Source organism: Octodon degus, unplaced genomic scaffold (genome assembly GCF_000260255.1).
Source record: "Octodon degus isolate 3935 unplaced genomic scaffold, OctDeg1.0 scaffold00043, whole genome shotgun sequence".
NCBI lineage: Eukaryota > Metazoa > Chordata > Mammalia > Rodentia > Octodontidae > Octodon > Octodon degus.
Genome location: NW_004524619.1, coordinates 10,041,625 through 10,054,020, shown reverse-complemented (window position 1 = coordinate 10,054,020; position 12,396 = coordinate 10,041,625). Strand labels below are relative to the sequence as shown.

Here is a 12,396-nt window from a genome sequence, read left to right as displayed (position 1 = left end):
TCCTAGTCTACAAAGTAAGGAGCAGCCGTGCTTATGCGGGTTGTCAAGGTGAAACTGAGCTACATGGACACAGGGCCTGGCGCCCCGCAGGGAAAGGACGGAAGAAGCATTCTGGCATACGCTGTATCCACACGCACTTCCTCCCCCACTGGGAATTGAACCAGTGGGTGCCCAAACACTATTTTTTTTTTAAATTTTGAGACAAGGTCTGGCTGACTTTCCCAGCATGGCCTAGAAGCCTCCAGCCTCAGCCCACACAGTGGCAGAAGACAGAATTAGAGGTGTGCACACCCCTCTGGCCACAAGGAATAATGTGGAGACTGAAATCTGTCTTGAGCAGCCTCGTGCTTTAACAGCAAACACCCAGGCTGCTGACCCACCCTGCGCAGGTTCAGTCTCTCCGACGACTGACGACTGTTTCCTCCCTGTACGAGTTGGCTCCAGCATTTCTAGAACACACAGGCCAACCCTCCCGCAAGATAAAGTTAGGGGCTGGGTTTAAGGGAACTCCTCAGGCAAGCACTGCCTGCCACACATGGGGTGGAAACACGAGCTGCCAGTTGTTACTCGGAGCGGGGCCCTCAGCGCTTGGCTGCCAGGGTACTGGCCCCCGGCGGGCAGGATTAAGGCTGGGCCGCTGAGGACCCTTCTCACAATTACAGAGGGCACAGGTGACAGATGGGGGAGTGAGTTACCTGGCTTTGTCGAAGTATTTGCCTGTGTAGGCCATTCCGCAAGCGGCCCCAAGGCCCTGGCCCAGGGAGCCAGTGGCTACATCAGTGAACGCTTGTTTCTGTCATAACAGAAAGAGCCAGTTACTCTCCAGCCAGGAGAGAGCAGCACTGTTTCAACTCCATCCCCAGCGCCCCCACCCAGACCAGGTGAGCCCCCTTCCTGCCACAAGCCGTCCCCTAGGGCGTGGCATCTCACTCTCAGGCCAAACTGATGGCTCAGTTCCCAGCTCTGGTCCCTAGTGAGCTGTGTGCCCTTGGCCTGAGTCTAGCCCTTTCTGAGCCCTGTCTCATCTGTAAAGAGTCCCAGATTAAACAGCTGACTGGACAGCTCATGACAGAACTGACACAGAACTTCTTAACCCAAAACACAGTGGTGGTTTTGTGCTAACTCGTGGATCCCAGTGCTTGAGGGGATGCCAGCTGTCACTGGGAAGAGCACACTGGCTTCCTTTCCTGGGGCATCACCAGCATCCTGCTCCTGTGTCCTGTGGCCCACTAGGTGGCCAGGACTCAGTGGGGACAGAAGCTTGTGGAGGGGTCCTGGAGGGCCCTGCCCTAAAGCCAACCTAGAATGTCCTTGGCCGGAGGCCCCAACAGGATCTGGGGTGAATGCAACGCACCCCTAAGGCCCACATCTTTCCTTCCTCATCTTAGTCACCTCGTCTGCCTTTCAACACCTCCAGCTTCTTAGTGGGTGCCCCGTCCCCTCGCTCATGCCTGGGAAAGAGGAAGCAGAAGAGCAGAGGCTGCGAGGCCACCAGCGGTGCACTTACTGGGACAGGGTGTCCATCCAGGTCTGAGCTGATCTTCCTCAGGTTCAGCAGCTCCGCCTCAGGCAGGAAGCCGGCTTCTGCCCAGACAGCGTACAGGATGGGGGCTGCGTGGCCCTGCCGAGAGGGGGTCAACAGATGGGCTCAGGTGGAGGGCTGACCCTCGGGGCTGTCCCTGTGCCCTGAGCCCCAGGACAGGCAGGGCTGGCCAGCCAGGGTGTGTTTCCGGGGAGGAGGCCAGCGAGGAACGCTTCTTCCCTTGCTTTGCTCTCCAGCGTATTGGTTTGCAGCCTGACGTTCCCACAGCCAAGGCTGGGCAGGCACTAAGAGGTGCGGTGGGCACAGCTGTGCGGCTAGACGAGGCCAAAAGCCCAGCAGGCAGCCGGCCGGCCAGCCAGCCGCCCTAATCCCCACTTTCTGGCATATGAGACACTTGGCCCGACTTCTAAGCCCTAGAGCCTGCCCCAAGAGGCCATAGGCTGCCGAGCCAGGCCTAGGACAGGGGACTGGGGCAGTTGTGGCACAGTTTACGGCGATGTCTCTTATTAGGAAGAGACAGGACAGGAAGCTCTACAGTCCTGCTGCGGTGTCCTGCTGCTCTCGAGGGGAATGTGACGTGGACTTCAGAGCTGGCACAACACAGAACAATGGGCAGAAAGCCAGATTTGGATTTAAGTCCTGCCTGTGAATATGCAAACTGAATGAACATTAAGTACAAGTAGTTTCCACTGTCCCAAGCCCATCGCTCTGTGTCAGGGCCTTGTTAATGTACCTGGACCTTGCGGAGGAGTCACTATCAATTCAGTCATATATTCCTGCTCAGGTTAAATTTAGCAGCTGGGTCAAGACAGGGCAAGACAATGAGTGGGGGACCAAGCTGTGTGGGTGAGAGGTTCCTGGGGGCAGGGGGCCAGGGCTTGGCTTAGATAGGGGCATGGCTCCTGAGAGAGCATTACACATTCCTCAGCACACGTGACCCTGCCCCCGGGAAAGGGGGTGCTGGCGGCGGGCAGCAGGCAACGAGTTAGGTCCTTACCTTGGACAGGACAAAGCGATCGTTGTGAGGATTCCGAGGGTCCAGGGCCTTGTAGCGCATTGTGTGGAAGAAGAGGACAGCCATGATCTCAGCAGCACTGCAGCAGGATGTGGGGTGGCTGCGGCCCAGGAGAGAAGACAGACACGTGTGTCACAGCCCTGGACCCCCAACTACCAGCACACACCCCAGGCCTGAGCAGGGGGCCAGCTGGTGGGTATCAGCGCCTGTCATACCTTCCCGAAGACATGGGCATAGGTCCTTAGCTATGGCAAAGACAAAATTTCAGGGCTGGGCTGGAAGAAAGGGAACCGGGAGAGATCAACTCAGCAGACCCAGCCTGAAGCTGTCCCATGGCAGGGCAGAGGATCATGGGAAGGGGGCCAGATCCCACCTCGCAGGCCTGGTAGGAGGCCAAGGACTCCACCAGCCACATCTCGGGGGGATGCGTAGGGTCTGCCCAGTTGTGAGGGACATGTCCTCAGTGACATGGGACGAGGGTTGGGAACTGAGGCTGAGCCACCAGAAACCTTGAGGCAGCCTCAACATAAGGGTTTGGAAAGATCATTGGGCTTCAGATTTGTAATCACCTCGGTGGGCAACTCAACTGCTTTTTACATGGGCCCTTTGAGGGCTGATGTAGCACTGGGAATCGTGACTGTAGAATTTTAAAGCAAACTACATAGCCTCATCTTCTACAAAGGTTACCGTCATGAAAATAACGTCCTGGGTGCCTGTGGACAAGGGCTGAACGGGGGCAACAAAACTGGAGCGCGAGGCCTAGGACTCCCGTTTTAGACTTTAATAATTGAATAGCTCCTGTGCAAGTGAATTAATACTGGAAGATCCAAGGATTACATCCTAGAGATGAGGCTTGTAGAGGTCTCTCAGTACCTGCCTAGTTAACCCAGCCCTTGACCTCGAAGCACAAGGCCAGAGGCTAGGTTTCCTGATGGGACCTCTGGCAACCGCTGGCCAGGCTGGCTGGGCTGGTGCCCTCCGGACCGCAGCTCTGCTTGGCGGTCAGCCCCACGGCACGTGCCTCCCGGCCTCCCCCACATGCAGGTCAGCTCAGTTCAGCCCCCTGGAGGCTGCTCTTTGAGGAGCTTCACACGAGAACACGTCCAATGCCAAAGCCAAGGGCACATGCAGCATCTGGGCTCCGCCCAGCCTCCCCCCACCTCCGGAAGGCGCCTGCAAGGTTAAGGGTGAGTCACTCCCGCCTGGCACAGACACATTAGTAGAGGAACCCAGAGAACTGTCCATGCTCGTTTAGTATCACAGTCCCGGCACACAATCGTCTTATACTTAACCATGTCTATGAACTCCTGGTCATAGGAAAAGACACTACACCTGGAAAGAGGGAGGCGAGGGGGTGTGAGCCAGAAGCCCCTTCCTGCCCGCCCGGGACCCTGATCTCTCATCCCGGTGAGGGCCACCTTCACCCAGAGGACATCACAATAAACAGCAGTTAGGTGGACCTCCTGCTTTTTCCACCCTTGAGGGACCTTACCGGACAAGTCACAGCCCCCTTATGAGGAAGCCACAATGGGGAAGGAAGCAGATGGGGCCCAGGCCACACTGCCCACAGGAGAGGAGCTCTACCCAGTCTTCCCAGTGACCCCAGGGTGACCCGACAGGCCCTAGGAAGGGCTCCAGGGAGAAATGTGGTGGCACACGTGCTCTCTGCATGTGGCAGAGGCATGCTCAGGGCGAGGCACAGGACACACAGGAAGGACGACCAGGAAGGTGGTCAGGCATGATGAGAAGGTGGAAGTTGGAAAAGGCAATGGTTGACTGGCAGGCCCGGGGGGAGCGAGCCTGCAGGATTTCATTCCCTGCACGTCTGGCTGCCTGCTGGCACTGTCCTCACACCCGCCAAGTAAACAGATACAGAAGGGGGATACCCAGCAGCCAGGCTTCCCCTCCATCACTCCCCAGGCTTTGGATGTTTATGAGGTTCTCACTCTGCAAAGTGTCCTGGGCTGGGGACACAGGCTGTGCCACTGGGCTGCACAAGTAGCTGGTGTCACCTCCCTGGGTTTAATTTCTTCACCTGCAAGTGAGAGTGCCACGAAGGGGTAGCTGGGGAACCTAGAGAGAATGCATGCTAAGTGTCCAGATCGTCACAGGCCGCCACCAGTGGCTCGGGGACCAGCACCTTGAAATCCTCTTCTGTGGGCTGGGGCTATGACTCATGCAGATGAAAAGAAATGAGCCAAAGATTGAGATAGGATTCTGGGGCTCGGGATATAGCTCGGTGGCACAGCGCCTGCCTGGTGAGCGTAAGGTCCTGGGTTCAGAGTTCGATTCCTGGTATGGGGTGGGGAGAGGAATCTGCACTATGAAGTTCCAAACCTGCAAGACTCCCAACTGCTTCTGAAGAAGGCCAGTCTACTAGCTCACCCTCTAGTCAGTCAAAAGCACAAGTCTGTCACCTGCGGGCCTGAGCTTTTCCAGCAAACCCCGCCCACCCAGTTGGGCTAGACAGCTACAGAAGGCCCTGCTCTGAGGTACTTTTCTCACAAACCTAAGGGCTGGCTGCAGAAGGGGTGAGGGGCTGCAGGGCACTCACTCTACTACCCATCTTCACAGGAGTCATAGGCAGATTAAAAAACCCTGCCCTGGGCCCAAGGGTATAGCTCAGAGGTGGAGCACCTGCCTGGCAGACGCAAGGCCCTGGCTTTAATCCTCAGCACTGGGGAGGAAAAAAACAACAAAACCTAAGCCTCCCTGCAGGGGCGGAGGTGCGCACCTGAAACCCCTGTTCTCAGGATTCTAAGAGGATTGGGCTTTTGAGACCAGCCTTGGCTACAGAGAACTCAAGTCCAGCATGGAGTAGGAGCAAGACTTCATCTCAGACAGATAAACAAGTAACTCTAGCTCCAGAACAGTCCACTCAGTGGAAGTTTAGAGCTGGGCTCAAGGTTTCTCTAAGACCTGCCCTTGCTCTCACCTCCAGGAGGCTTCAGGGAGACTCATTCCCTGACCAGGAGGGCCTCTCTCATTGTTCCACTCATGGGTGTCCATGAAGTAAAAGGCCCTCCTCTTCCAGCTGGGCACCTTCAGGTGACGGAAGCTCCCTTCCCCGGGGTCTCCTTCCCATATACAGCCCGCATGGGAGTCCTAAGGTTCTCAGTGAATTAGCTAACCAAGGAGCCAACCACCATGAAGGGCTCACCCAGCAGACTCCAATGCTTAAAAAATACAAAAGGAAAAAAAAAAAAAAAACTGTTACAGAAAAAAGAACTCAAAGACAGTACAAAGAAAAATAACTCTAATCCCATGTACTCAGGGGGTTGAGGCAGAAGGATCACAAGATCAAGGCCAGCCTGGGCCACCTAAAGAGATCCTATCTCAAAATACAAATGGACTTGGGCTGTAGCTCAGTGCAAATGCTCTGGGTCTAATCTCCTTAAGGTTCAGATGTGGGGGGGGGGGCACTGGAGGTAGCTCTGTGGTAGAACTAAGAAAATAAATTTAAAAAATGGAAGCCAAGAATTAGTCCTATTCATTTATTCATTTATTTAGGTAGTGCCAGGGCCTGAACCTAGGGCCTTAGTCTTGCATGCTATGCACGCATTTTAAAACTGAGCCACACCCCTGAATCAAGTGCTATTGGTCGGGGGCAAATGAACAAACCTGGAAACTTGCCCAATTTCTGACAAGGTAGAAGTGGAAGTCGGGGCGTAAACACAGGTAACAAAATATTCTGAGCTGCCTGATGGCAATCCATTTGATAATAGGAAATTTCTGAGAAAAACTCATTTATCCAAAGTAATTCAAGAGGCAAAAGAAGATGTAACAGCTTAACCACTAAAACACATGAAAAATGTGCTGAACATGTACAGCCTTAGGACCCAGCAACCCAGAAACATACATGTTCCACACATGCTCTGGGAAAAAAAGAAAAACAGGTGTCCCACATGTCAATGGCATGACCTGGAACAACCTGTTTCTACCCACAGTATATTCACACCGTGGATTATTATACAGCAGTGACAATGAGGGACTCCTAACTCACAGACCCAACACCAGTGTTGTTTCTCACACCACTAACGAAAGCGGCAGAGGCCCAGAGAGAGGAATACACACAGGGTCTGCACATGCTATCGGTCCAGCTCTAAAGAAACCAAAGAAATTGTTATGAAAACTTCAGGGTACTCTCTCTGGGGCTGAGGAGAAAGGAGGAGGGATACAAAGGAGACAGACACCTCCTGTGACATTCTGCTTCTGCCTGGGAGTGGCTACATAGATTGACTGCTTCTAACATATGAACTGTATTCACCTTCTTTATGTACATAACAAAAAAAAAAAAAAGATTTGGGCCAGTGTGTTGTGGTTCACACCCCTATAATCCCAGTACTTGGGAGGCTGAAGCAGGGTTGCCTCAAGTTCGAGGACAGCAGGGGTTACACAGTGACTCAAGGCCTACCTGAACTACACAGCAAGACCCTCACTTCAAAACAAATAAATGAAAATACATATTTAGGAGCAATGGCAGGGAAAGAAGTACAAAGGGTCAAGATGAGACATGTATATTACCAATTCCCCACACGAATGTTTTATGTTGTACAAGCAGACACTAATTGCTGGGCATGGTGGGCACGCCTGTAATCCTGCACTTGGGGAGGCTGAGGCAGGAGGATCACTGAGACTTCAGTTGAGGCCAGTCTGGGGTACAAACTGAGTTCAAGGCCAGCCTGAACTACATAGTGAAATCTTGTCTCAAAAAACCAATAAACTTAAAAATGCAAGTTCTCTTCTTCCCTTCCTGGCATTGTGTGGCTGTTCAGTGCCTGACCCACCTACTGGGTGCAAATGCTCCAAGGATGGGGACCTTGGGCCTTGGCAGGGTTGTGTCCTCCAAACTGAACAGCGCCTTGCACAAATGACAAGCTGATGCCGTGACCTTGGGGCTGTGACCCCGCCGAGCCTCAGTTCTCTGTGCAATGGTGGAACAAGACCCTGATGGAATGACGAGCGTGGGTGAAGAACGTGGCACAGGGCAGGGAAACTTGACAGATGCTCAGTTAACTTCCTAATTTCAAGGCTGGAACCACGGAGTCCACAGACCCCAACAGCCCACCCCAGTGCCTGCTAACAGCAGAGCTAAGACAAAAGCAAACCACTGCAAGAAACTGGTAAAAGGGTAGCAAAATGTGGACTATCATACAATGGGCTATTCAGCCAAACACAATGAAGCACTCACTCTCGCTGCCACAGGATGACTGCCAAAAATTATGCTAAGTAAAAGAGCCAGACCCCAAAAGCCTCATTCTGTATGATTCCGTGTATGGAGTCAGAAACCTAGACAGGGACTGGGGGCGGGAATAGGCAGACTGCACATGGCCAGGAGGGATCTTTCAGGGACAGTGACATGTTCTAAAACCAGATACAGTGAGTTCATTTTCAATGCCCCATCGGTACAATTAAATTATATGGAAATTGTACCTCCACACGGCTGTTAAAGTTTCATCTGTAAAAGGAAGAAACCACTCACTCCATGGAGGAAGTGCTCGGGAGTCTGTGGTTCCCCGCCCTCAGGGTGAGCCTGAGTGGGGACAGCCTCTCCGGGCACGAAAGGGCTGCCTGGTGCATGCTGCTGCTTTCAGGCTGTCTTGGGACCTCCAGCTTCTGTCCTGGTCTGGCCCTGACTGAGGCAAGGACAAAGTGGTTCAGATTGCTCCAGCAGCAGCCATTGCTCAACTCAGGGTGAAGACGCCCGCTGCCCTGCAGGGCTGGCCTCTGTGCCCGAGCAACCTCAGCGCAGCAGGGCTAATGGTCAGTGCTTCCTGAAGCTCAGGCATGAGGTGCAGTTGGCTGTCTAGTCAGGGCTGAGTGGGACATCCTGGTGGCTCCAGCACATTTCTAACCCCTGGACTCAGCCTACTGGCAGGCCCATTGTCACCAGAGCCTGGTCCCACAAAATCAGGAACTTTCTTGTTGCCATGGACCACAGTCCTCTTCCCCAGATTCCCTTCCCCGGTGGCCAGGGAGCCCCTCAAAGCTGGGGATGGTAGGGTGGGGCAGTGGCTGGGAGCTGGGCAGCAGGGATGTAATCCCAGCCACTCCAAGGCCACGTGATCACCAGGATGTAAAACAAATAATATCAGGTGCCAGGACTCACCCTGGCCCCCAGCCGCACTCCTAAAGCACTACCTGCTATACTGCTTTGGATCCTGTCTGCCCCTCAAATGTGCTGAAGGCCTGGTCCTGAAGGCAGTGTAGAGGTGGAAGGAACCCCCGGGATGGAGCCCAGCATAAGGTCATTAGGTCAACTGGAGACAGCTCTCAGAACTGTGGGACCAATTGCCCTTTGGCTTTTGCTTTCAAGATGTAATCTGGCTGGGTGTGGTGGTGCATGCCTGTAATCCCAGTACTCAGGAGGCTGAGGCAGGAGGATTGAGTTTGAGACCAGCCTGGGCTACGAAGTGAGCGAAGGCCAGCCTGAACTGCATACTATTTTTTCTCAAAAAAACATCTCTCCCTTCTACTCACACCTACAGCTGCCATCCATTAACGGAAGGAGAGAGCTTGTGCATTATGAACATCTAAAACTGTGAGCCACAGTAGAGTAAGCACTTGCCTGGCAAGCACAAGGTCCTGAGTTCAATCCCCAATATCACAATAAGTAAAAAAAAAAAAAAGAATAAAAAAACCCTCAAAAACTGTGAGCTAAATAAACTTCCTTACAAAGTTAGCCTGCCTGGGTTTTTTTTTTTTTTAAATGAAGAGTGCACTAACACACCACCTATCTATGACCTTCTCTTTTAAAGACAGACAGTGAGGTTCTCGGATGGGCAGGGTCTTCCTGATAAGGGCACAGCGGTCTGGAAAGAGCCAGGTTAGACTCCTCATCTCCTAGTGGACTAGCCAAATCTGGTCACTTGGGACCCCCCGGCCAACTTCCCCAAAGCTGTGGGTCAGAGTCCTGGGGGACTTGCCGAACGCTCAGAGCACCTTCCCCTGTGAATCAGGCCCAACTTCAGTTGTGTGTCCTCAGATGACACCTGGCTCCAAGGGAGGACTGAGGAATCTTTATCACTGGCCTCAGAGTCCTGGCCACCTCTGACAAGGTCGCTGAGGTTTCCTTCTTTAAAGCTTGAGGAGTTGGACCCTTGCCATGGTCCCCTCGGCACATGGAGGGAGCTGGCTCCAGAGCACGCTGGGCTTCGTGGGTGCTGCCTCAACAGAGAAGCCTCTGTGAAGGCTCCGTCCCTCCTCCTCCAGGCCCAGCTCTCCACAGAGGCCAGTGCCCCCCCTGTCCTGGGGCCTGGTGAGCTTCACTGCACACAGGGGTGCTAGTGCGCCCAGTACTTCATCCAACCCGGAAACCCACAGTGTGGGTCCTCAGTGACAGGGCACGAGTCCAGCCTCTGGTGGGTGACCAACAAAGCCAGGCCCCAAGTTCTGTTTCACTGCCAGGTTCCAAGCTCCCCCTGAGGAGGAGACACCCTGACAGGGTCATCACTTCCCCTGGGACTGCTGCAGAGTGGGCCAGGGACTTGGTACCAAGCCTGCACAATGAGGCAACAGCAGACCTCAAACAGAGAAACCACAACATTGTCTGTGTTAAGACTTGCATATTTTTGTACACACATACCTTTCAAAATCTCTCTTGTGTCAGGGGTTGCACAACACCTACTTCCTTCTGAAAATACTTTTTCTAAGTATTGCTTCCTCCATCTTTTACACACAGAGGAATCCTTTAAACACATTCTGCAAAAGGCTGCTGTTTAAACCCAGGGAGGTCTGCCCTTAAGATACTATGTAAATGTGGGTGTAACTCTCAGCAGCCCTTAGGATACTATGTAAATGTGGGTGAACTCTCAGCAGCCTCAGCGGTATCTTTTCTGGGTGGCAACTTTGTAACAAGGATCAGAAGATCCGCTTACAGCTCTGTTTCCAGAGCCCCTCTACAGTTGTAGAGGTTGTTTTATTCTTCTCCATGTACCTTCCAAGTCATCTGCCTGACTTTCCTGTCTGTTACCCTCCTGTTACATTCCCTCCTGGTGCTGTCCACATGCACAACAGAACTCCCCCACTCAAGACCTAAACAGCCACAAGTGCCAGCAGGGGAGAGTCTCTTAACATACCAGGCTCACTGTACTCATGTATAAAATGTGCACACACGTTACCCCACAGGATGCAACAAAACACACTGCACCACACCAGGAATACACGTGCTGCTTCATGACTCTGCAAATGCCTACGCTCGGTATCTACCCCTCCTGCAAACTGTTAGATATAGGACACTAGTTAGCTGGATAACTACCATGGCTCTCCACCTACATCCCTGATCCCTCGAACGGCCAATGGAAGCAGAGCCAGTAGAGCTGAACAGGCAGTGCAAGGTGTGTAGACCCACTGCATGCCAGCTGGGGCACTGCGAGGAGGTTAGGTCCCTGCCTGGGAAAGAATACCCCAGGCAAGGGCAGGACTGTCACAACTTCAAGAGAGATTAACAGGTCCAAAGTATGCACAGGAGTGGGGTGGGAGGGAAATAGCTTGTAATAGGTCCAAACTTCCTGAGTCCAGGGTGTCTTAAGGGCACCAGGGGTGAGTGCAAGCTGGGCGTGGTTGCTCACACCTGTAATCCCAGCACACTAGGGAGGCTGAGGCAGGAGGATGAGCTGAGACCAGTCTGGGATACAAAGTGAGCTCAAGGCCAACCTGAACTGCAGTGAAACCCTGTCACAAAAAAGACAAAGAGGGTGAGTGCACACTCACTCTGTAAAGCAGAATAGATTTATATCTCAATTATATCCCCCCGTATGAACTTGGCCACAATGCAGAAACATTACCTTTATCATCATTCTAAATGTCCAGCCTGGAGCTGGGCGAGGTTGAGCACCCTTATAATCCTAGCACTAGGGAGGCTGAGGCAGGAGGATCGCTGCTGAGAGTTGATACCAGCCTAGGCTACAAAGTGAGCTCAAGGCTAGCTTGAATTGCACAGCAAAAGATCAAAATAAATACAGGGCCGATGAGACATCTCAGGCAAGGACAAGGACCCAGTTCAATCTCCAGCACCACATGCTGCGCTGGCCCATCCCCAGGCGAGCGGAGTGGGCCACAGAGACCTGGCATGGTGGCACTTGCTTGTAATCCCAGGGATGGGGAGGCTGAAAACAGGATCGCTACGGGTCCAAACTGTGTAGTAAGACCCTGTACCAAATACATAAAACAATCACATAAATACACAGCCTGGTTGGGAAAATTACTGGAAAAAGAAATCACTCCCTAGGCAACACCCTCCTCATTAACTTTATGAACCCAGCATCTCCAGTCACTGTGGCCTCCTAGCAGGCTCCAAGTGGAGCTCAGGATTGATTAAAACCACCCCGCAGGCCACACTGAAACTCCTCAGCCCAGTCCCTTTCCCTCCGCCTCCGCACACCGGCTTCCCGCCCTCGGTCGGATCTGGGGCCGCCCCTTCCACCTGCACCCGGGCTCCGCGTCCGCGCGCCGTCCTCGCACCCCCGCCCGGGCCCTCCGCGGCGCCCGCCACAGACCCAGACCCCGGCGCACGCGCGCTGGGAAGAGGGCTGGGGACGAGCGGGACCGCGCGCAGGGTGCAGCGAGCAGGCCGGGCCGGCGCCCCAAGATGGTGGGTCAGAGCAGGCGATCGCAATTCGGACTGCAGGGCTCCCGCGCCAGCCCTGCCGGGGCGTGCGCGACCTTGGCAAACGGCGTAAAGCCGGAGCCTCGGTCGCCTCCAGGCGCCGGGAGGACAGGGCGCAGGCGCCCGCGGGCTGCAGCACAGACGAGGAGGCCACGCGCCGGGCGCCCGCGGAGGATCCGGGCTGCAGGCCTTTCGGCTCGCGCCGCGCGGGAGGATCCGGGTCGCGAGGCC

General features: G+C 54.0%; 1 protein-coding gene across 1 annotated transcript in view; it reads right to left on the bottom strand.

Annotated features, from left to right (window-relative positions):
• Tkt (transketolase) overlaps nt 1-12,396 on the bottom strand; it is a 26,256-nt gene that overhangs the window by 13,511 nt on the left and 349 nt on the right. The window contains exons 2-4 of the mRNA XM_004631637.3: nt 2,541-2,658; nt 1,508-1,621; nt 696-793 (exon numbers count right to left, since the gene is read on the bottom strand). Coding sequence (XP_004631694.1) covers nt 696-793; nt 1,508-1,621; nt 2,541-2,658 — 330 coding nt within the window. The remainder of the gene's footprint in view (nt 1-695; nt 794-1,507; nt 1,622-2,540; nt 2,659-12,396) is intronic.